The sequence below is a fragment of the Triticum aestivum genome, chromosome 4B (assembly GCF_018294505.1).
Source record: "Triticum aestivum cultivar Chinese Spring chromosome 4B, IWGSC CS RefSeq v2.1, whole genome shotgun sequence".
Taxonomy (NCBI): Eukaryota; Viridiplantae; Streptophyta; class Magnoliopsida; order Poales; family Poaceae; genus Triticum; species Triticum aestivum.
The window spans coordinates 23365397-23389424 of record NC_057804.1 but is presented as its reverse complement, the minus strand read 5'-3'; the positions used below and the strand labels follow the sequence as shown (position 1 = coordinate 23389424).

Below are 24028 nucleotides of genomic sequence, written 5' to 3'. Positions count from 1 at the left end.
CTTAAGTGCTCAATAAAAATTAGAGAAAAGGCTAAGTTTTGTCGCAGGGTGGCAGTGGCGTATTCTACCAAGTAAAGTATGTTTTTGGTTCCTTAACTTTTGATTTGGCAAGCTTATAGTTTTGTACCTCAAGTAACACGAGGGGAAGTTGAGGCACAAACGTAAGCAATGTTAGGGATTTTAGGTAGTTGGACCCACTTGCATTTATCGTCTAATGCAGACTAGCTAGTGCCACAGAGGTAGCACCTTGTCCACGTAAGAAAGTCCATTATCTCTTCTTGAAGACATGCATGCAAACGAAAAGTTGCCAAACTAACGGTTTGTCTTGGACATGGGGGAAGCCAAAACACCAACAGTAGGAGAATTGGTCTTTTCTGTAGAAGATAGCTTAGAGTTTGTTTTGTTACATTGATATATAAAGAAGAGGGGGGTTGGTGCATGGTATGCCAGAGGAAGAGGCTTAATTAGGAAGGGCATATTAAGTTGGTCAACATAGAACATGATGTCACTTTGTAGGGATGCTCATTATTATATCACTAAGAAGGAGAAAAGAGTTCTGATCCTTCTCATGACAAAAGCATACTTAGATAAAATAGAGATTTTAAAATGTCGATGCAACTAATAAATAGGCGACCCCTTTTTATTTGGTAGAACCCTTAAAACAACGCATTATGCATTGATCCGTTGCCCGATCGGGATTCGGTGCTCTTTACTTAATTGCTCAATAAAACTTTGAGAAACTTATATGCCTTGTCACGGGGTGGCACTAATGCATTCCATCAAGTAAAGTATGTTTTTGTCCCCTAACTTGTTGGTTTGTGGGGGTTGTAGTTTTTGACCTCAAGTAACACATGGGGAAGTAGAGGCACACACGTAAGCAAGGGAAGTGATTGTAGGTACTTGGAGCCATCCACATAAGAAACACCATTATCTGTTCTTGAAGCGGTGTGTGTAGACGAAACCTTGCCAAACCAACGGTTTGTCTTAGAGATGGGGAAAACTAAAATGCCAGCAGTAGGAGCATTGGTCTTTTCCGCACAAGATAGCTTAGCATTAGTTTCGTTAAATTGATATGATCAAGGAGGGGAGAGTGTATGGGAGTATGACAGAGGAAGAAGCTTCATAAAGAGGAGCATATTAAGTAGCTCAACATATAACACGCCATCGCTTTGTAGGGACGCTCATAATTGTATCACCGATTACTAAAAAGGAGAAAACAAATTTTGACCCTTCTCATGACAAAAGCATACTTAGATAGAACTGAGATTTGAAAAAGTAGGATGGAACTAATAAATAGATGACCCCTTTTTATTTGGTAGAACCCTTAAAATTATGCACTCTGGATTGATCCATTGCCCGATCGCGATTCGACGCTCTTCACTTAAGTGCTCCATAAAACTTAGAGAAAATTCTGCGTTTTGTCGCGGTGTGGCTATGGCGTATTCTACTAAGTAAAGTATGTTTTGGTCCCTTAACTTGCTAGTTTGGCAGGGTCGTAGTTTTTGACCTCAAGTAACACGTGGGGAAGTTGAGGCACATACATAAGCAAGGGAAGTGATTGTATGTACTTGGAGCAACTTGAATTTATCGTCCAAAGAAGAGTAGCTGGAGCCACAGAGCTAGCACCTTGTCCACATAAGAGAATCCATTATCTCTTCTTGAAGTGGTGCGTGTAGACGAAATCATTCCAAACTAACGGTTTGTTGTGGAGATGGGGAAAGCCAAAACGCCAGCAGTAGGACCATTGATCTTTTCTGCAAAAGATAGCTTAGCGTTTGTTTTGGTAAGTTTTATATGATAAAGGAGGGGAGAATGCATGGGAGTACCACAGAGGAAGAAGCTTCATAAGGAGGGTTGTATTAAGTAGCTCAACATAGAACATGACGTTGCTTTGTAGAGATACTCATTATTATGTCACTCATCACTAAAAACGTGAAAAAACAATTCTGACCCTTCTCATGTCACAATCATATTTAGGTAAAACTGAGATTTTAAAAAATGTATTAAAAATTTATAACATCAGAAAATGTACAATGTAAAAAAAATTATGCAGTATAAGAAAATGTTTCGTACCATTAAAAATAATGGAAATGACATTTTAAAGGAATAATCTCGAGGTTCAAAAATGTTTCTGACATAAAAATTGTTTATACATTGTAAAATAGTGTCCGTGTAGTTTTGAAATATGTTTGTTGTCATCCAAAAATGTACATAACATTTAAAATAAATATTCACGTGTTTCCATAACACATGTCCGTGAAATTTTGAAAAATGTATGTGCAACGTAAAAAAATGTTGTGGTAGCTTGAAAAAATGTTTATTCTACTAAAAGAATGTTAAGCATGTATTAAAAAAATGTTGACCATATATTCCAAAAAGTGTTCAAGACCTCTTTTTAGGAAAAACAATGTACATCGTGTACATGACAAATGGACAACGTGCATCCAAAAAATGGTTCATGTGTACACTAAAAATATTCATTTTGTACTGAAAATGGTAGACGTGTTGAAAACAAAAAATGATGAAAACCGACAAAAAACATAGAAAAATAAAGAAACCAGGAGAAAACAAATAAAACCAATGTATAACGAAGAAAAATACAATACCGATGAGAACCAGGAAGAAACAAAGAATACTGAAATACAACAAAGAAAACAAAACAAAGAAAACCGTTGAAGAAAAAAAGAAAGTTGAAATACAACAAAGAATAAACACAGAAAAAATCGGGTGAAGAAGCAAAGAAAAGCAAAAGAAGAAACAAAAAAGAAAACGAAAACGAAAAATAATTTTTTTTTGAAGAAAAACACTTAACAAGTCAAATGATCCTAACAGCAAGCGACCAAAGGTAGCCAGCGATCAAAAAAAAAGAAACGGGTCGGCCCAATCTGAAAGACCATCAGGCGAGATAGCTCAACATAGAACACATGGTCACTTTGTAGGGATGCCATTACTATATCACTCACCACTAAAAGGAAGAAGAACAATTCTGATCCTTCCCATGAGAAAGCATACTTAGCTAAAACTAAGATTTTAAAATGTTGGATGCAACTACTAAGTAGACGGCCCTTTTTATTTGGTAGCACCCTTAAAACTACACGCTCTGGATTCATCCATTACCCAATTGTGATTCGACGCACTTCACTTAAGTACTCAATAGAAAAATTCTATGTTTTGTTGCAAGGTGGTAGTTGCGTATTCTACCAAGTATGTTTACGTCCCTTAACTTGTTGCTTGGCGGGGTTGCAGTTTTTGACCTCAAGTAACACCGTGAGGAAGTTAAGGCACAACATAAGCAAGGGAAGTGATTGGAGGTACTTGGAGCCACTTGAATTTATCAGCCAGAGTATGGTAGCTAGAGCCACGAAGCTAGCACCTGGTCCACGTAAGAAATTCCATCATCTCTTCTTGAAGCGGTGTGTGTAGATGAAACCTTGCCAAACTAACAGTTTGTCTTGGAGATGTGGAAAGCCAAAACACCAGCAGTAGGAGCATTGGTCTTTTCCTCATAAGATAGCTTGGTGTTTGTTTTGTCAAGTTGCTATGATAAAGGAGGGGGATTACATGGAAGTACCACAGAGGAAGAAGCTTCATAAGGAGGGGCATATTAAGTAGCTGAACATAGAACAGGGCGTTGCTTTGTAGGGATGCTCATTATTATAGTACTCATCACTAAAAAGGAGAAAAACAATTCTATCCCTTCTCATGACAAAAACATACTTAGATAAAATTGAGATTTTAAAATGTTGGACGTAACTAATAAATAGACAACCCCTTTTTATTTGGGAGCATCCTCAAAACTAAACACTCTACATTGATCCATTGCCCGATCATGATTTAACGCTCTTCATTTAAGTGCTCGATAAAACTTAGAGAAAAGGCTAAGTTTTGTCGCGGGGTGGCACTGATGTATTCTACAAAAGCATACTTTGATAAAACGGAGATTTTTAAATGTTGGATGCAACTACTCTCTCCATTCCCTTATACAAGGCCAATAGCGGATCTAGCCCAATGGGCCAGGGTGGGCCAACAATAGAAATGTTCATATAAAATACTTTTTTCTTATTATTTTTACCTTTTTTCCTATACTATAAAGTTATTCAAAAACTCCCAGGATGGGCCATGGCCCTCCCTGTCCACCCTCTACCTCCGCCACTGTACAAGGCCACTATGAAAATACATTTTGCATCTATACAAGGCCACTAACAGTAATCGAGGCAAAAACTAATGATGTTTCCTCGTACTATTAACTTGTTTAACACTTGCATGCATGTAGTCATAATGACACTATGCTACTTCCTTCACATTCCCTCCTTGCATGCATGCGGGTGTATTAATGATTCTGGTTAATGAAAAGAAAAGTTAACTTGCAAAATAGTTATTAAAATTTACCTTGGTACATGTAATCGTGAGTTTGTGGCCTTGTATAAGGGAATGGAGGGAGTAATAAATAGACGACCCATTTTTATTTGGTAGAACCCTTAAAACAATACACTATGCATTATCCATTGCCCGATCGGGATTCAACGCTCTTCACTTAATTGCTCAGTAAAACTTAGAGAAAATTCTATGTTTTATCGTGGGATGGCAGTGGCGTATTCCATCAAATATGTTTTTGGTCCCCTAACTTGTTGGTTTGCGGGAGTTGTAGTTTTTGACCTCATGTAACACATGGGGAAGTACAGGCACAAACGTAAGCAAGGGAAGTGATTGTAGGTACTTGGAGCCACGGAGCTAGCACCTTATTCACGTAAGAAGCACCATTATCTCTTCTTGAAGTAGTGCATGCAGACGAAACCTTGCCAAACCAACGGTTTGTCTTGGATATGGGGAAAACCAAAATGCCAGTAGTAGGAGCATTGGTCTTTTCCGCAGAAGATAGCCTAGTGTCTGTTTTGTTAAATTGCTATGATAAAGGAGGGGAAGTGTATGGAAGTACGACAGAGGAAGAAGCTTCATATGGTGGGGAATATTAAGTAGGTCAACATAGAACACGTCATTGCTTTGTAGGGACGCTCATTATTATATCACTCATCACTAAAAAGGATAAAAACAATTCTGACCCTTCTCATGACAAAAGCGTACTTAGATAAAACTGAGATTTTAAAATGTCGGGTGGAACTAATAAATAGAGGATCCTTTTTTATTTGGTATAACCCTTAAAACTACGCACTCTGGATTAGTCCATTGCCTGATCGTGATTCGACGCTCTTCACTTAAGTGCTTGATAAAACTTATAAAAAATTCTATGTTTTGTCGCGGGGTGGCAGTGACGTATTCTACTAAGTAAAATGTATGTTTTGGTTCCTTAACTTGTTGGTTTGGTAGGGTCGTAGATTTTAACCTCAAGTAACACACGGGGAAGCTGAGGCACAAACATAAACAAGGTAAGTGATTGTCTGTACTTGGAGCCACTTGAATTTATCGGCCAAAGTAGAGTAGCTGGAGCCATGGAGCTAGCACCTTGTCCATGTAAGAAAATCCATTATCTCTTCTTGAAGTGGTGCATGTAGACAAAACCTTTCCAAACTAACGGTTTATCTTGGAGACGGGGAAAGCGAAAACACCAGCAGTAGGAGCATTGATATTTTCCGCAGAAGATAGCTTAGCCTTTGTTTTGGTAAGTTGATATGACAAAGGAGGATAAGTGCATGGGAGTACCACAGAAGAAGAAGCTTCATAAAGAGGGTCGTATTGAGTAGCTCAACATAGAACATGACGTCACTTTGTAGGGAAGCTCATTATTATACCACTCATCACTAAAAAGGAGAAAAATAATTCTGACCCTTCTCATGACAAAGGCATACTCCGATAAAACTGGGATTTTAAAATGTCGGATGCAACTAATAAATAGATGACCCCTTTTTATTTCTTAGCGCCCTTAAAACTACTCACTCTGCATTGATCCATTGCCTGATTGTGATTTGATGCTATTCTCTTAAGTGCTTAACAAAACTTAGAGAAAAGGCTATGTTTTGTCCCGGGGTGGCAGTGACGTATTCTACCAAGTGAAGTATGTTTTTGGTCCCTTAACTTTTGGTCTGGCGGGGTTGTAATTTTTGACCTCAAGTAACACGTAGGGAAGTTACAGCTCAAACTTAAGCAAGGAAAGTGATTGTAAGTAGTTGGAGTCACTTGCATTTATCAACCAAAGCAGACTAGCTAGAGCCACAGAGCTAGCACACATTCCATGTAAGAAACTCCATTATCTCTTCTTGAAGCGGTGCATGCAGACGAAACCTTGCGAAACTAACGGTTTGTCTTGAAGATGATGACAACCAAAATGCGAGTGGAAGGAGCAGTGGTCTTTTTCGCAGTCGATAGCTTAGCGTATGTTTCGTTAAGTTGATAGGTTAAAGGAGTGGGGGAGTGGATGGGAGTACGACAGAGGAAGATGCTTCATAAGGAGGGGCATATTAAGTAGCTCAACATATAACACAACGTCGCTTTGTAGGGATGCTCATTATTATATCACTCATCACTAAAAACGAGAAAAAACAATTCTGACCCTTCTTATGACAAAAGCATATTAGATGAAAGTAAGATTTTAAAATGTTGGATGCAACAAATAAATAGATGATCCTTTTTTATTTGGTAGCTCCCTTAAAACTATGCACTCGACATTTATCCATTACCCGATCGTGATTCGACGCTCTTCACTTAAGTGCTCAATAAAACATAGAGAAAAGCCTAAGTTTTGTCACTCTTCACTTAAGTGCTCAATAAAACATAGTTTTAAGGGTGTTATACCAAATAAAAAGGGGTTGTCTATTTATTAGTTGCATCAGACATTTTAAAATCTCAGATTTATCTAAGTATGCTTTCTCATGAGAAGGGCCAGAATTGTTTTTCTCTTTTTTAGTGATGAGTGATATAGTAATGAGCGTCCCTACAAAGCCACACCATATTCTATGTTGAGCTACTTAATATGCCTGTTTCATTGTTTTTTTTGTGTATGAATCAGATGCTGCTATTTTTAGGGAAGTTGCTGAACTAGAGATGAGCTCTGGCCTACGGCCCATGACTGCTTTAACAGCTAAATCTTTTGCAAATTTCCACACACAAAGACCAACTTGTTTATGCTAGAGTTGATGATTCCGAAATAAAGGTATGGAACTGCTTCACCATGTTGTTCAAATCCGTTATAAGTATAGATTTTCTGGTGAAGTTTAACAACATGATGATTTTGAAAAATGTTTGTGAAAATGAAAAATATTTCTGCATTTCAAAAAATTGTATGAGAAGTTTTTGAAAATGTACATGCAATATAAATAATTGTTTTGCATACAATAAAAAATGTTTTTTACCTTAAAAAATAATTAAGTGATGTTTTCAAGAAATATCCCCGTGTTCCAGAAAAATGTTTGTGACACTTAAAAGATGTTTATACAATGTAAAACAATGTTCATGTAGTTTAAAAAATACATTTATTACCATTGAAAATGGGTCAATGTGCACCTGGAAAAATGTTGATCGTGTATTCAAAAAAGTGTTTAAAACATGTATTAAAAGAATATTTTACAGCATAAAAAATGTAGAATGTAAAAAAAATGTTCGCGAAATATAAGAATTTTTTCGTAGTATTAAAAATAATGTACATGACAGTTTCAAGAAATACTCTCGAGTGTCAAAAAATGTTTGTGACACTTAAAAAATGTTTATAATGTAAAAAATTGTTCGCCCATATTAAAAGGAATACTTTAAATAGCATGTACATTATTTTTCTAGCCCGCATGTTTTCCCTCATGTTAAAAGGAATACTTTAAATAGATTCGATAATTTTTACATAAATTGCACTGAAATTTGTACTACTTCCTTAGATATCATCAAGCATTGATTACATTGAATTTCCTTACTTATTTGGACATGGCAAATATTACATAAGCAATGTCATTTATACCCAAACCCCTATATCCGGGGATGATTTTGCTTCCACATCTCACCACTTGGGTGAAAGGGACTGGGGGCCTATGGAATATGGACACGTGCATTGGTTTGGGAGGCTGGGGTGTAGAAATCACGTGTGACTGTAGACTTTCGGTGTAAATTTTGTTAACTGATCTTTCTGTTTCTATGTACGCTTTGGGTGGACGTAGCGATTTAGCTTCTGATGTGGACTTTGCATGGCATCATATTTGATTTGACTACATTCCTTTGGATGGACTTTGCATGCATCATATTTGATTGGGTTGCATGTCATCGTATTTGATTTGACTACGTTCCTTTGGATGGACTTTGCATGCGGCGATGGTCCGGTGTTTTATATGCACTAGCACATATGCCCGTGCGTTGCAACGGGTAAAATTGATGTTTTGTGCAAGCATAATGTCTCAAAGCACCGGATTCACTATGAAGAACATGCTGCAACAAAGCATCCTTCTACAAAATGAACATAAAAAAATACGTTGCAATATAGTCGTGTTCATATTTTCTTTGCCGGGCATAATCTCCCAGTGATTCCATTTAAGTATAATCTTTTTTAATGGCATTTAAGTATAATCCTTTCATTAATTACCATGACGTCCTCACTCGTTTTAGTCGGGAATCAAATCCTTCCTTTTGTAATTTAGTTCTCGTTTAAATATTCTTTTTAAGCCCACAATTCTTCCTTTATTAGCTCATTCGCTTAATTAGCTCGCCTAAACATGATGACTGCCACTTGTATATTTAGAGCGAGTTGGGATTAGTAAATGTGAAAGGCGCATAGGTCGTTGGTTGTTACATCGAAGAGCTAGACATGAGGTCATGTGTTCAATTTCCATAATGTTGATTTATTTTGACCCAATTATTTTCACGAAAGCCCATAAAAGGCCCTTCAACATACAAGTACCTGGGCCGGATCGCTTAGCGTGTGTAAACCAAGGGAAAATGACTAAACCAAACCAAGAATACATGTTCCCTTTAATAGTAGGTATAGATTTGCACCACACGTTTATCTTTTCGGTGGGCTGCCGTTGATGCATGGGTGTATGAGCTTGTGTTGACCCATTGTCTCGCCGCTTTGTTCATTCATTTTGGATTGTCGTTAGTTACCTTCTTTACCGATGCATCCTTCGTCTATAAATAAGGGGGCCGCAAGAAGAAGCGAGCAGTGGCTGGAAGATGCCCTCGCACGCCTCAGGTCTCTCCTTCCCTCCTTCTTCCTCCTTGATGATTCTTTTCTCTGATTGCTCCATGTCGTGTCGAGTTCATGGTCCGTCGCAGCTGCAGATATCGGGCAACATGACGGCGCTACATAAGCAGCGATCAGGCACAAGCAGCGATGTCGCATAAGGGGCAGCAGTATATCACACGCCGTCCGCAGTCGGTGGGGTGGCTACAGGGGCTTCTCTACCGTTCCCACCACTGCGACCTGCCGGTTCTTCACTTGCCCCATTGCCTGCTGGCCGATGGTGATCACCAAGCAGATCGCTGCGGTATGTGCCGTGGAGACGGTGTACGGGAGGCATGCACGGAGTTCACGACCGAGGAGAGGAAGCTATGACAAAACTCAAGCTGCAGCGACGCGCCGTCGTTGGTGTCATCGGCGTCGTCGCGGGTGCATGCGATGATGATGTTTCCTACCTCGAGCTCGCAGCTTGCCGACGGCTCGATCTCATGCCTGCGGCGCCTGCCTAGGCCACCGGCACCTTGCCATCCGTCCAGGAGTACCTCGCTCGACCTTCAAGTCGCCCGCGCCTCGACCCCACACCCCCAGACTGCCGGTGCCCCGCCGTCTCGTGCTACTGGAGACGTCGGCTCCCCCCTCCGTGTCGTGAGTAGATGCCACCTCGGCAAGGCTACTGTCGAAGGGGATGCGATATGGAGCCTCCAGCTCCCTGTGTGTCCGCTGCCGCTCAGCTGCAAGAAAGTGAGCAAACGACGACTGTCCAGGCTCCAACTCGCTCTTGGCCATGCACCCTGGCGTGGCGCCCTGTGCGCTGCTTCACGCTCGTGGCTTGCATGCTGTAGACGCGAAGGAGGACTCGTGGGTCTTTATGATCTCACACCCGACATCAGGGCCTCAGGGGACGACGCAACCGTAGCATCGAGTTCGCCTAGGCGAAGCGCCATGAGTGGGTCGTGGCGCCTCGCGAGGTCGCGCAGAGCACGGTGCGGTAGGGCGCCTACGAGGTCGCTACCTGGGACACCTACCCGTCAGGCGGCTGCCTTCCCGTCATTGCCGTGCTCCAGTGCCAGCTCCGTCACGAGCACGGCATCCTCCGCTGCCTTCACGCTAGCTCCGCCACTACCGCTGCTGTCTCAGTTTTTCTCTCCCCACTCCGTGCCAGCCCACCGCTCACGGCAGATTTCCTCCTATGACCTGTCAGTCTAAAGCTCAACCTTATGCTGAAATCTGAAGTTACTTGCAAGTGTACAAAAGTTCAGAATGTTCAGAACCGAGCTAAACAGATAAGGGAAAGATGGAACGACTAGGATGCAAGCTTAGTGCTACCCATCGATCTGATGGTCTACATTTCGGCGTACTCAGTGTTTAGATTAGTTCTAATTTTTCGCACCTAGAAAGAGTGCTTAAATTATGTAAACAATGTTTGAATCACTGTAAACCAAACATGGGCGCTGCTTCTCTAATATGAATGACAGCGCAGAGGGTGGATGGGAGGCAAGCGAAAACCAAATTTATCAGTCTCCTATATTTTTCTCTCCAGTCCTTTACTTTCTCCTGCAAACAACTCTGTTTTTCTCTTATCTCTGTACCACGGCAAGCCAGCCGCCTCTTGGATTCCACAGGCAATTCGCCATGTACTACTTCAACGACGAACACAACTGCGCATCAGCGTCATCACGATTATACAACAACGACAGCGTCATCGTTGCTGATCCATCACTACAGCGGACGACACAACCACAATACTACTACTACGACAGCGCCATACCAATTGCTATTCAAACACACTGCTACTGCTGGCAGCCATGTGAATGTATGGGTATGACCAGATCTTTTCTTTCCTGTCACGCCTCTGAATTTCATCCTTGATTAATTTTGTGTTACTGTTTGGTTTTATTTTCAACAGACGATCTAATAAACCATTGCATATTATTTGCCTCTGAAGATACCGACTATCTAATGATTTATGGATTATCGTTGTCATGTTATATGCTAGCTTTTGAGGTGTTGATTAACCATTGGCAGTACGGTTACCTTGATTTATGCTTTTATCTGATGAGACGTTACAATCACTCTAAACCTTTTTTCCAAGACATTAAAATAGGTCTAAAGGGTGGAAAGTTTACACCAAATACACTCCAAAATAGTTTAAAAAAAATACACTCCAAAATACAGACTAAAAGATTTCCTGCCTTTTTGGAATTACTACAACATGGATGGAAAAATTAATGGTCAAATCAAATAATCACTTCCATAAAAAAGAAGATAAGTACTATAAGAACTATATATGTAGTGTTGTTGAGGTACAAGTTTCTTACATTTCACATGCATGAATGTTCACAATAATTGTGGTCGGTATCAGGCTTCTTTCTTTCTTCGTCAATGCTGTTAAAATGAGGAACTTCAGTCCTGTCATGTTCCCCAACATACATTTTATCACTGATTATAACAAAACAACCTCAGGTTTCACTTCTATCGAGTTCTTAAATATTGCAATTTTTTGTAGCATTGTTCTTGCATTTTTAGTATATTTATTTGAACCTAATTAAGATACATGGGGAAAATAGTTACTCCAATTGAATTGCAATTTTGGTGTTATCAAACCACGTGGCAAACATTGGAATATTTGCTAAGAAATAATTGGAATTGATGTTCTGCTCTCTCTCTCTCTCTCTCAAGTAAAAAAATAATCCTTTCCTGAGACTCTCTCTATGAAGTAAAAAACAATCCTTTCCTGAGACCGAAGCCCAACCAAGATAGCCAAGAACTTTAGGCATGTTTTGGCCACAATCATTTCCAGAACTATGTGTTCTTTAAACTATAGTGAACACAATAGCCAAAAACTTCAGGCATTTTGGACCAATCAAGCCATTTTCTGTTTCTTGTACTTTAAACTATTCATCACGGGCACTAATCCTGCAGGAAGCTACACCAGGATGTTCTAATCTAACAATAATTATCTATGTTTCTTTTATCTTACCACAGTAGAGTCGTGCCAAGTTCCCCAAGAAAAGGTGATCCCTAACAGAGATGTATGAACATGTGTTTCCCTCTTTAGCAACATTCAACATGCGTGATGCCAATAAATCTGCTTATTTCTTACTTATTTTCCTAAGTCCACAATTGTATGTACAATGATCTGTTATCTTAAATTGATAACTTTAATTGTAAATAGTAAACACAATCCATATGAACACACTGTATTGATGGGCGCGGCGTGCCGCCGCGCGGGCTGTGCTAGTTTGATATTACATCCCTTCCTTATATGTATGAGCTGATGAAGAACCAAATCATCACGAGGCGACCACCAGAAAGCCCCCTTTTAACCGTAAAAATAAAAGTATTTTCTTCTAACTAGTATGTATTCCCCATGTTAGTCATACGATTAGCCAAAGCAAGGAAAAAAACTCAGAGGCTTTCACAATCACCAGGATACATAATTTATATGTTATGAAAAGGATAAACGAAATGTAATGACAATGAACACATACTAAACAAAGCTAACTAGCAGTCTAGAACAAATGATTTAAAATCGTGCTGATCAACACTCCTCCCGGAGAAAATAGTATGGAAAATTCCCAGCACACTACACAAAAAAAAGATGCAAAGTTTTATTTGTGCATAGAACCACCACGCCGACAGGGCTTGAATTCCTTCTATTGTACTCTAAAGATAGATAATCTAGTAGGCACATCCGCTAGGTGGCGGTACAAAGCCTCCTGTCATGTGAATCATGGAGTCGATGTGGTCACCCTCTTCCATCCCAAGTTGAAAATGGTTTCACACAACAAAAAATTTAAGGCCTTGACACATGAGTCATATATTTGTGATTCGAGAAATTTTTTATATGTAAATAAATGCAAGATTGAAGAGTCATACTTGTACTTTGACCATTAGTTTCATGGGAATGATGTTGTCCTTAGTGATAGGAAGGTATTTGTTGCCACACCCTCTTTATATCTGCCCTTGTCCTTTATGAGGACGACGTGCCCCATGCTAGCCTTATTGTCCTCATCTTGGCCTAAGGGTGCCATCTCCAAGCCTCTCTCATCCTTGTCACTAGACAAAAAGAACATGGGTGTGTTGGTTGAGTTGAGCTCCTGGTAGAGGAGGGGCGTCCCTGAGTGTTCTTATAGGTGGTGCCTCAAGGGTGGACTAAACGATACATGGCTTGTTTGGATGGCGCCTCTCGGGGCATGCCAAAATATTGGATGGAAAGTCTGGCACCACAAAGTCGCTAGCGCGCGAGTCTGAAAGCTGAAAAGTGGGTTGTCATCGAAACACAAGTGTGTGCTATTGGTTAATGCCGAAACATTGGTTCGGCAATGAGGGTTGCTGTCCAAACCAGCCCACAGAGCCATGGGCACGTACATACCTTCCATTTAACTACAACCCCAGTATGACGAATTGGCCTCACAAATCAGATTCATCACAAATTATACAATGATAAAAGAAACACTGCTTGAAGGAAAATAAGTGGTCAAAATTTGGAAGTAAGACACCTTGTATCACTTTTGAACACACATATGGGGTACAAAATGTACTTTACTCTTAACAATGCTGGAAAGCAAGTGGAATGGATTATCTGTTGAGCCTGGAGAGCAGGTGAAGCCAAGCAATTTGTTTTGTGTTTGGGTTTGCGTGCGCGCGGTGTCGTGACCCTAACGGTCCAACGACGAAAGCAGCCATGCCCACAAGGGATGATTGGGCCGGTAGATCAAACATTATCAAATACCCCGACTTTTCTCCTCCCCTACCATCTCTTGTCGCCCTGGCCGCACCTCCGCCCATCACCATGGCCAGGCACGCCAAGCTCCAATACATTGTGGTCGTGGACAAGAATCACTAGTGCAGAAAACCGTAGCTATGGTGTGCCAAAAACAGTCTTGGTGGCGTGGACACCCGACGCCATCAATATGGTGCCATTGTTAAAAAATAGTGTTGGCGTCGTACCCTACGCTAGTAGTATTTTGGACACTAATGGCATGCCATGTGGACAATGCCAACACTAATATTCATCAGTAGTGACGTTCCATGTTGTCTCAACGCCAGTAATTTGATATCCAGATTTGAAATAAAAGTTGTATAGCAGCGATCGCAACCAAAATGACAGCATAATCCAGTTTAAGAACAGTAAATAAATCAACTATAAATAGACCCAATAAGAACATTTAAGTCCAATGATGCACTTATTGATATAGTTCAACAAAGTAGGCAAAGTAATACACATGAATGTACAAGTTCAAATAAATAGAGGTGATAATAACATGAGATCTTCCATGCATGACAACTAGCTAACTGGACTTTTTAGCGGGCGGAGTCAGGGTCATAGTCCGGAGTAAGTGAACCATCGTCGCTGTCAGTAGGCCTATAGTAGACCTTGATCTCTTCACGAACGTAGTCAAGGTAGAACGTGGCTCTCTCCCCAGCTTCCATCTTGTAAGCAGTTGCAAGGGCTTCCCAACCAGGGAAACTGAAATAGGAAGACAATTGAATTGTTGGGCCGTTAGCATCTTCATGAGGGTGCACTAGAATGTGATGGTGGCATCTACTGGAACTTGAAAATTCTCTAAGAATTCACGCCTTGCTCCGCAAGGGATGACCTGAGCAAAATTACTTATTTCCATTCGGTCACACACCACAAAACTTCGGAGTCATCTATGAAGGTGCATATAATGGGACAATGTATTACTTTGCACTACTACTGTTACACTAAGAGTTGTAAACTACTACTATTACACTACACTACATTATGTATAACTCACCGACGGCGACAGGAGACAGCGAGGGGGCGTTGCGGGGTGGAGACGATGGGGGCGGCGGGGTGGAGACGATAGGGGCGGCAGGGTGGAGGCAGAGGCGACAGGGACGGCGGGATGGAGACGGAGTCGACGTCGACAGGGATGGCGGCGGTGGAGGCGGAGACAACGGGGGCGGCGGGGTGGAGACGGAGGCGACGACGATGGCGACGGCGCGGGGGCAACGGCATGGAGGCGGCGATTTGGAGAGGGTGAGGATGGAATGAGAGAGGTGTGTGTGTGGGGGGGGGCGTTAATTAATTAGTTGTGGCTATCCGTTTTTCCACTAGTGAATGATTCCTCCTTCACCTACACGCGATCCCTCCTCCACAGCACACTCCAACTAATGGGATGCAAGCCAAGGCACGCATTTGAGGTCTCCTATTTTATTCTTCTTCAATCCCCCTCCCCTCTTCAAATAATTCCGTTTTGTTCACTCCGATTTTGATTTTGATTTCTCTCAATAATCTTTATCTTTATCTTTATCTTTATCTTTACCTATATATATATATATATATATATTATATATATATATATATATATTATATATTATATTTATATATATATAATAAAGAGAATTGGGTTTCTGCCCGTACGTCGTCGCTGGTGATTTTGCATAAAAGTCCCTCGATTTATTATAAATTAACCCACAGTCTCCGTTTAAGTGAAGCTGCAAAAACGATTCATTTTTACAAAGATGCCCCTACGTTCGTAAGAATTCAGCCCGCGATCCTTTCTTTATCCAGACAGCTTCCTTTCGAGTGCAGCGGGGCGGCGCATTTCACGGGCAGCGGGGTGGCACATTTCAGCGGGGGCGACAGCTCCGGGTGGGCTCGTGGGCGACCGTGCTGCAGGAGGCTTCGCGCGAGCACCCAATCTCCCGTGTGTCCACCCCTGGGTTCTCGTCATCGCGCCGGCGGCTGCCCTTGCCGCCACTCTCCGTTCCTCTGCCTGAGGCAGAGGAGGCAAAAATAAAATCATCACCGCCTGGGATCAAACTCTCCACCTGCGAACCAGAGAGGATTCGACTTCATATTAGAAAAAGACAGTACCACCTCGCTATTTTAGTCATATTTCATCAATATATATGTGTGGGCGATCTGAAATCAACAAGCCGCCTCAAAATCAATCAAGGGAAGGAATTATTAAAGGAGAATCAGCTCGAGGGGACCTATCGACCAATTACCGTAGAATGGAAAGAATGGAAAAAGAAAGATTGGATCCGACCTGATGGTGGAGGTTTGGCACATCCAGCGTTGACAGCCGCGGGGGGGGGGGGGGGGGGAGTCAACTGTCGGACACGGGCCTCAGAGGAGGAGACAGAACAGGGCCGGCTTGCCGGCACCGCGGATGTTGGCGGAGACGAAAAGTAGCTCAACAGCGCTGGGTCGCGCCACCAGCACACCGGAATGACATGCATGTGAGGCGAATTTGGGCGGCATAGGTCCCCATGGAGATCAAAGGGGGGCACATCGCGTCGGAGTCATGGGAAGGGAAGGAGCGACAGCTGCCCCGGATCTGATCTGTCACCAGGGGACACTCCGTTGGCTGACAGCCCGGGGGAGGGGAGGGGGGCGCACGCAACGGGCTGGCCACGACGCATTGGTGGTGGCCACCGTCGGCGGGGAGGGGCTGGAGATAGATGGGGCGCTGGCACCGGTACGCTCCGGGGAAGCTCTCGCGTGGATAGGAATGAGAGAGAGAGAGATGGATGGATCGACAGAGAACGAGAGAGCACAGAGCGGTGGAGGTGGAGACGGATGGATAAGGGGCCTCTCTAGAGGCGTACACGTGATGGTTACGTGTCCGCTCGATTTTTATCAGTCGGCTGGATTTTCTAATCCTTTCATAAACAAAAGACAACATGCACGCCTTTTATAGAAGAAATCAAAGAGATGCTAAGATACAAGGTCACTTGCGCTCGGTAAATAAAGGGCGTACAGCTAATCTAGCTGCTCATGTTTTAGCTAAAGTTGAGGTTAGCAATGATTTAGAGATGGTTTGGCCTGATGTACCACCGGACTGCATTTTACATTTTATAGCGAATGACATTCCCAACGTTGTTCAAATAATAAAGTTGGGAGTACCCCTAAAAAAACTATCTGTGCTTTTTTTAAGGAATGCATCATTATTATTATTATTTTAGACAAGGGAATGCATCTATCTGTTCTAGAACGGGAGTATGGGAGAGACCCATCAGGAGATAGCATCATTTTTCTCTTGCGTTTGGGTCAAGCCTAGATAGCGAAAAAAACATTATGAATGAAATATAATCTTACAAAATCAAACAATCTTCAATAAAAAGAAAACCTACATAATCAAAATCATTCAATTCAAATCTTTTGACAATCCTTTAAATGAATTACATTGTATGTTCCTCCCTAAAAAATTATTTTATGCATCACTATTCTTCCATCTGATGGCAGTGTAGAGCTTAAATATGCGCCAATTAGGGACATTGGGGTGGCCTCTTCACATCAACACTTCATGATCCAAAGAAAAAAAGATAATGCAACCCGTGGCAACACACGCTCTTATGCATCTTAGATAGACAAGGTAACCTTATCTCAAGGTTTATTACAAATTGGTTATGAGTAGCGTGTAATGGCACATGAAGCAGGTTTTGTTAATTTTTTCGCCTGTTACACACACGGGCATACGATGAGGCATGAAGGAAGGAATTAAAGACAAAATAAATTCGCTGGAAAATGAAAGAGGAAATAATAATTTTGCTATTAATTAACAGAGCAAATGAATTCCGTTGTGCTCTATGGGTGCATGGGCAGATGTGAGAGAGGATTCCGTTGTGCCACTGCGTGCATGGGCAGATGTATTAGATTAGATGCATGGGCACACGCTAATACATCAAAAAAAGACCTGGCTCATGGAGGAGCTTTTTAATCTCCTGGTAATGTTTCTTTAGTTGGACCTCTAATTTGTAAAGAGTTACTCCCTCCGTCCGGAAAATGTTGTCCCTCAAATGGTTGTATCTAGCACCAAGTTAGTGCTAGATACATCCATTTGAAAGACAAGTTTAGGACAAGCTTTTTCGGATGGAGGGAGTATTGTTTACACAGAACACATCCAAACCCTGAATTGGACCCCCTCAAATAGGTGCAAAAGAAAAATTTGAAACCTACACCTTGCCCATTTTTTATGACCTGAAAAATATTCGTAAAATAGTGCGTCAACTTGGGATCCATAAGTTAACCTTGAGCCAATGAACGCCAAATGACCAACAACCATCTAGGCCACCAACGCTTTGTGTTTTTTAAATGGATTACATCCAATATTATGCATACTCATTTGATCTATGGTAATTTCTTAATAACTTCAATATTTCCATTTTTGACAGGAATGAACAGATGAACCGACAGGCCAACCAGTGAGAACCTTAACAGGTAGCCTCACCTATTTGGTTGCCTATTTAGTTTTTTAAACTATGGTTCGATGGCCATGCTGAAACGACACGACATAGTTCTTTGCCGGAGAGATGCCCAACTTCATGTTAGAAATGAAGAAGGTGGACAGTGGCGACAATGAAGTCTATTTGCTTTATGTTGAGTCAAGAAATTGATGGCCTCAAACCATAATTTAATTTGCATTAATAATTATTGTTGTGCGCGCGCTCAATAAAAAAATGGATCGCCTGACATGTTATAACATGATAGGTTTTGAACGACACGAATATGTATGTGACGGTTGCAACGCATGAGGAATTACAAGCTGGTGCAGGTAGGTGCTCGCGAAATCGGCATGGTGAGTGTGATGACCAAGGCCACCACCTTAGGACTGATCACATTTGTTGCAATAGGTGGGCAAGTTACTATCATCGACATCGATGACGAAGAGGAGAATTGGAACACAAATGACTCGCTAGGGGTGTGTCAGAGTTTATTTCTCCCGTTGCAACGCACGGGCATTTGTGCTAGTAATAATAATAAGATCAGCAGACGGGCGTTCGATGTCATCCGCGACGACCCGGCGGAGATGGAGATGTTGATGGCCATGTGCGGAGGTGGCAAAGGGGGCAGTGTAGTAAATGTTTCGTACCATTAAAAATAATGCACCTGACATTTTAAAGAAATACTCTCAAGTTTCAAAACAATGTTTGTGACATTTTAAAAAAATTATACAGTATAAAAAATTGTTTGTCCATGTTAATACGAAAACTCAAAACGGTGCCCGGGCTCATCTGCTCCCTCTCAGCAAAAAATTCAAAAAAAATACTAGAAAAATTCAAACAATTCCAAATTTTTTTGTGGTGGTAGATAATTTGACGCGTGAGGTGCGCCCCAAAATTCAACTTATTTGGACATCTGAGCAGCTCTCGGCAAAAAAGACAAATCGGGCCAAAACAGTGCGTGAACAGTAAACATTTTTACAGACCCTGATTTTGTCTTTTTTGCAGAGAGCTGCTCAGATGCTCAAATGAGTTGAATTTTGGGGCGCACCTCACGCGTCAAATTATCTACCACCACAAAAAAATTTGGAATTTTTTGAATTTTTCTAGTATTTTTTTGAATTTTTTTCTAAGCGTGGGCGCAGATGAGCCCGGGTGCAGATTAGCCGCACTCATGTTAATAGGAATACTTTAAATAGCATGAACATTATTCTTCTGGCTAGCATGTTTTCTCTCATGTTAATATGAACACTTTAAATAGATTCGATAATGTGTACATAACATGCACTTCATACTACTTCCTTAGATATCACCGTGCATTGATTACGTTGAATTTCCTTACTTATTTGTACATGGCGAATATTATACAAGCAATGTCACATGATGCACCCCCCTTATTTATTTGTACTAGGTGATACCCCGCGCGTTGCTGCGGAAATTTCGTATTGAAGACTGGGTGCAATGATCAATATGAAAAATGATGGAATGAATTTATCTATTGGAACCATGTATGCACTGATGCATATTGTTTAATTATTTGAGGTAGATCTTTTGACATGGCATACTCTTAATTTTACAGTAATATTTAGAGAAGCCTAATTATGGAGACCAATTGGAAGCACAATCGACATAATCAACTCAAAAAACTTTGGAAGGAATTTGACTAAATTTTTTGGCATGACCTTTCCTTATTTTTCTAGCATTTGAACATGTCACAGGAAGATAGTATATATTGAGAAGAAAACGTCACAGTAAGATAGTATATATTTGAAACAATTGTAAGGAAAAGTATTGACATCAGTTGGAAGCAAAACTGACATAATCAGCTTAATAAAAGTGCATACAAATCCAAAGATTTCATAATTCAGACTTATTACATAAAATTAGTCGATATCTGACGACATACTTAGGCTGATCATGAAGTAGTTGTAATGATAGTTTTGGAGGTAATTTTCAATGGAAGGTGGTGCAATCTGTAGGTGCTTTTCGTGCGTCTTGAAGATGCCCTGGTCCTTGCATGGTTGTTGATGGTGCCCTACATGTTTATAGAAAAACATTATTGGTAATGTTATTGTTGTAGCAAAGGGCGACAAAACTTTATATAATTTTGTTTGGATATGAGAACTGATAGTACCTATGTGTTTTTATTACCGTTATCCTCTTGTCCTTCACAGTTGTTCATTTTCACATTGTTATCTGCAATGTTGTTTGATTGATGATAGAAAGTTAGATTGTGAATCTCATTTTTCTATGTGATATGAGAAGAAGCACGCATTCTTGCTTATGCTTTTTGACAACCTGGAGATGCACTTGTGTATCCTGAAGATATTCCTGTTGTTGACTGGCATGTAAACAGGAAATATTGTTATCAATGCGTACTCTGTTTGTTGACTGGCATGTAAACAGGTAGATGTACTTTTCAAAGAACTTTAATGATAAACAGGAAATATTGTTACCAATTAGTACCCCTCTTTGTTGGTGGCTCCATCTTCTGTAAATTGGATGCTTCTTTTCGCTGAAGAGTACCTGCAAGCAAAAATCGCCATTTGAATTCCATATTGAATGTAAGCTGAATGTTCTTTAGTAGAACTTCAAAAAGTATTACCTATTTATGTTTTTGTCGGTGTCCATAGTTGCAGATTGGCAAGGGGGAGGCATAGTATTGCCCAAGTGGACTTGTGTTAGGCTCCCTGGACTGCGAATAGGAAAAGTTTGGTAAACATTGTGTAGACAGAGGATGTAACTTCTATTTTGTGATTGATGGCAAACCTCTGGATGCTCTTTGATGACCATGGACTGTTCTCCAGTTCTTTGCTTGGAGTTGACTGGAAGTATTTAATGGTTCAAGTTAAATATTTTAGGTAATACAATTGTAATTAGGATGGAGTTACTTTCTGAATTGATGAAAATTGTCTAACCTTTGTAGAGGGCAGCATTTGTGCATTGTCAACTAGGAAGCTTTTCTTTATGACATAACTTATGGGGAATCTGGATACTAAATCAACCTTCATTCCTATATAGAACAATCTGGTTTTCCCAATGGCATTATCTATAGGGCGGTCACATGTTCCGCGGTATCAACTTTCATGTTTGGAGAAGCTTGGATGGCATCTCGCTCAACCAGTTCTTCAGCAATTTTAGAGAAAGCAATGGCATCTAAATCTCCCGAGTCATCTGTAAGTGTAATTGGTAGCTTGTACCTAGAGAATTTGATAGTTGTTTATATGGAACAGAATATGTAAATGAAGGCAAATGTTCTATAAAAACAGAGATCGTACAATGGCTTTGGAGATGAATTTGTGCAAAGGCATGTTGGAGTATCTGAGTTGTTATTGTATCCTCTGTCACAACGTTTGCATCCTTTGTAGTACCATTTAGTTGAAGGTACAATAGATTTAACTTTCGCAATGGTGTTGTAGGTAGCTCCTTCCTAAGAGTTTACAAAAAGGGTGCATTGAGAATCTGCTGTAGAAGTTCACTGATATACAAATAATAGGGTAGATAAGATGATGTTGACCTGAAAATTTGAGGTGGGCATATCTGATATTTGTTGAAGTGTGTACATTTTCCCTGCTGCTTGAATAGGAGATAAATGCATAACCTGAGGTAGTTGTTGTCGCAGAGCTGGAGATTCCCATTTATAGCTTCAAAAAGAATCAATGAGAAAAATATCAGCATGTTAGATTTTGGAAAAAGAAGTGTAACATCCCAAATTTCCAATTTGGCATGTTATACATAGATCATCCATGCATATCATATTTTATTTTTTTTGTTTGCAATCCTCGAGATCCTAAGCAACTCAAGGACCTTCGGAGAGAGTTGGGGATTTTCTAATTTTCATATTTGAAATTTTTATCAAATAATGAAGACGAGGATTTGATTTTAATTATTCTCTCTCCGGAAAATATTTCATATTAAATTAATAAATGAGGGGAGATAATACGACTTCTCCAAAATAATTGAAATATCGGAGGAAAAATATTAAAATCATTTTTGGATTTTATTTGAATTTATTCGGGATTTTATTTGCCCTAGAAAAAAATGTTGCATGATTTAACATTTGCATTTTAGGGGCCCAGAAAAGCTCATCTTGTTCTAAATATTTTATTTAGATGGAGAAAACTTGTTTTGGAATTTTTAGATTTTTATTTATTTTTCTAGGAATCTTTCTTTCGACGGAATGTTTTAAAAAAAAACAACCTCGCGCTCGACTGGGCCGAAGGCCCAGCCAGCAGCCGCCGCCGCCGCCTTCCCCGCGCGCGCCGCCGTGCTTGGCACGGACGCCGAGGGAGTCCGAGCCGGACTCCACCTGGGCGCCCCCTTCCCCAAGCAGCCCCGCCCCGCCCTCCTATATATACCGCCGCCCCGCCGCCACACCACCACCCCGCCACCACCCGCCACTCGCCGCCGAGCCACCGCCGTCGCCCGAGCCGCCCCGGAGCCCGATCCGCCGCCGCCGTCGCCCCGCGCCGCCGCCACTCCGCGCCCTCGCCGAGCCCCGCCGCCCCTCGCCGAGCCCCGCCGGAGCCGCCCGCCTCGCCGGACGACCTCGCCGGAGGTAGCCACCCCGCCACCGGTTTTTTAATAAAACCCTTCGGTTTTTTTTGAAAAAACCCTAGTTTGTTTTTTATAGATCGGTTTTATTCTCCGGTTTATTCACTTAGCGAGCGTTCGCTCGTCCGTTCGTTTTAACGAACGTGTTCGTCGTTTAGTTTCTGCTAACGAGCGTCCGTTCGTTTAGCCGTTCGTCGTTTTTCTTTTTATCAGATTTATTCCGCGATTATTCTGATCGTGATTTCTGATCTGATATTCAAACTTGTTTATCTTTTCGCTCGTTTATCGGAATCAGGCGATTCAAGCGCCTGGAGTTTCATCTTGAAACCCTCTTTCCGAATAATCAACTCAAACAAGATTTTTCTTCTGTAAAATTTGACTTAGATCCAGATTAGCAAAACAAAATTGTTTCTTTTGCCGTTTGAGTTTTGTTGCTTCGTTTGATTTGATTCTTTTTGCAAACCGGCGTTCTTAAGTTGAACTCTCCGGTCAAACTCTTTTATTTGGAGTTCTACTTGTGCATCTTTGATTGTTGCTTATGTATGTTATTGTTTGCTTGCGATAGAATTCCCGAAGTGCGAAGCGTGTTACTACGAGTATCTAGGATTCCCGGATTGTCAGCAAGGCAAGTAACACATTGATCATACTCTTTTCATATCCAGTTTTTATGCATTAGTTTCAATCCTCAAACATTGCATGATTAGCATGCCTTTAACATGTGGGTATTGAGAAGTAGTAGATGAGGTAGAACCTATTGTCCTGTTTTATTATCAAACCCTTGGGAGTTACTTCTACGTTATGCTTAAATTGCCATGCTATGCTCGTAGACGTGGATTGGGTTTTGAGTGATATCCATGACAGATGTGAGATTGTTAATTAATGGTTTACTTAAGGTGGCAACTTTAATACACATCTGGGTGGATTGAGGCACCTGGGATATCCAGTGATTGCCTGTTTTATTTTTGGAAATCCCGGGGTTACTGTGTGATTCTCCTATGGACCGCCACCCAGGCTCAAAGGGAACTGAGTCTATTCATGCTAGAAACTTCCGTGTGCAGCCGCAAGCTATTATGGGCTCTAGCATAGTTGAGTAAGTTGCGTGAAGCTCTTGAAAAGGTGGATCAGCAGGTAGTGGGTTTGTAGGTTTGGTATGGTCTGCCCGGAGTA

At 41.1% G+C, this 24028-nt stretch overlaps 1 protein-coding gene and 2 long non-coding RNA genes across 3 annotated transcripts in view; all 3 read right to left on the bottom strand.

Annotated features, from left to right (window-relative positions):
* Nucleotides 1-15514: 15514 nt before the first annotated feature.
* On the bottom strand, nt 15515-16746 carry LOC123090684 (uncharacterized). The gene is made up of 2 exons (XR_006442538.1): nt 16132-16746; nt 15515-15910 (listed from the first exon to the last, which is right to left on the bottom strand). It is a non-coding gene; the product is annotated as an uncharacterized lncRNA (long non-coding RNA).
* Nucleotides 16747-20580: 3834 nt separating this feature from the next.
* On the bottom strand, nt 20581-21126 carry LOC123094269 (uncharacterized). The gene is made up of 4 exons (XR_006445783.1): nt 21077-21126; nt 20913-21002; nt 20774-20833; nt 20581-20648 (listed from the first exon to the last, which is right to left on the bottom strand). It is a non-coding gene; the product is annotated as an uncharacterized lncRNA (long non-coding RNA).
* Nucleotides 21127-21356: 230 nt separating this feature from the next.
* Nucleotides 21357-24028, bottom strand: part of LOC123089900 (uncharacterized) — a 30794-nt gene continuing 28122 nt past the window's right edge. The window contains exons 2-4 of the mRNA XM_044511448.1: nt 21825-21951; nt 21586-21737; nt 21357-21507 (exon numbers count right to left, since the gene is read on the bottom strand). Coding sequence (XP_044367383.1) covers nt 21357-21507; nt 21586-21737; nt 21825-21905 — 384 coding nt within the window. The 5' untranslated portion in view covers nt 21906-21951. The remainder of the gene's footprint in view (nt 21508-21585; nt 21738-21824; nt 21952-24028) is intronic.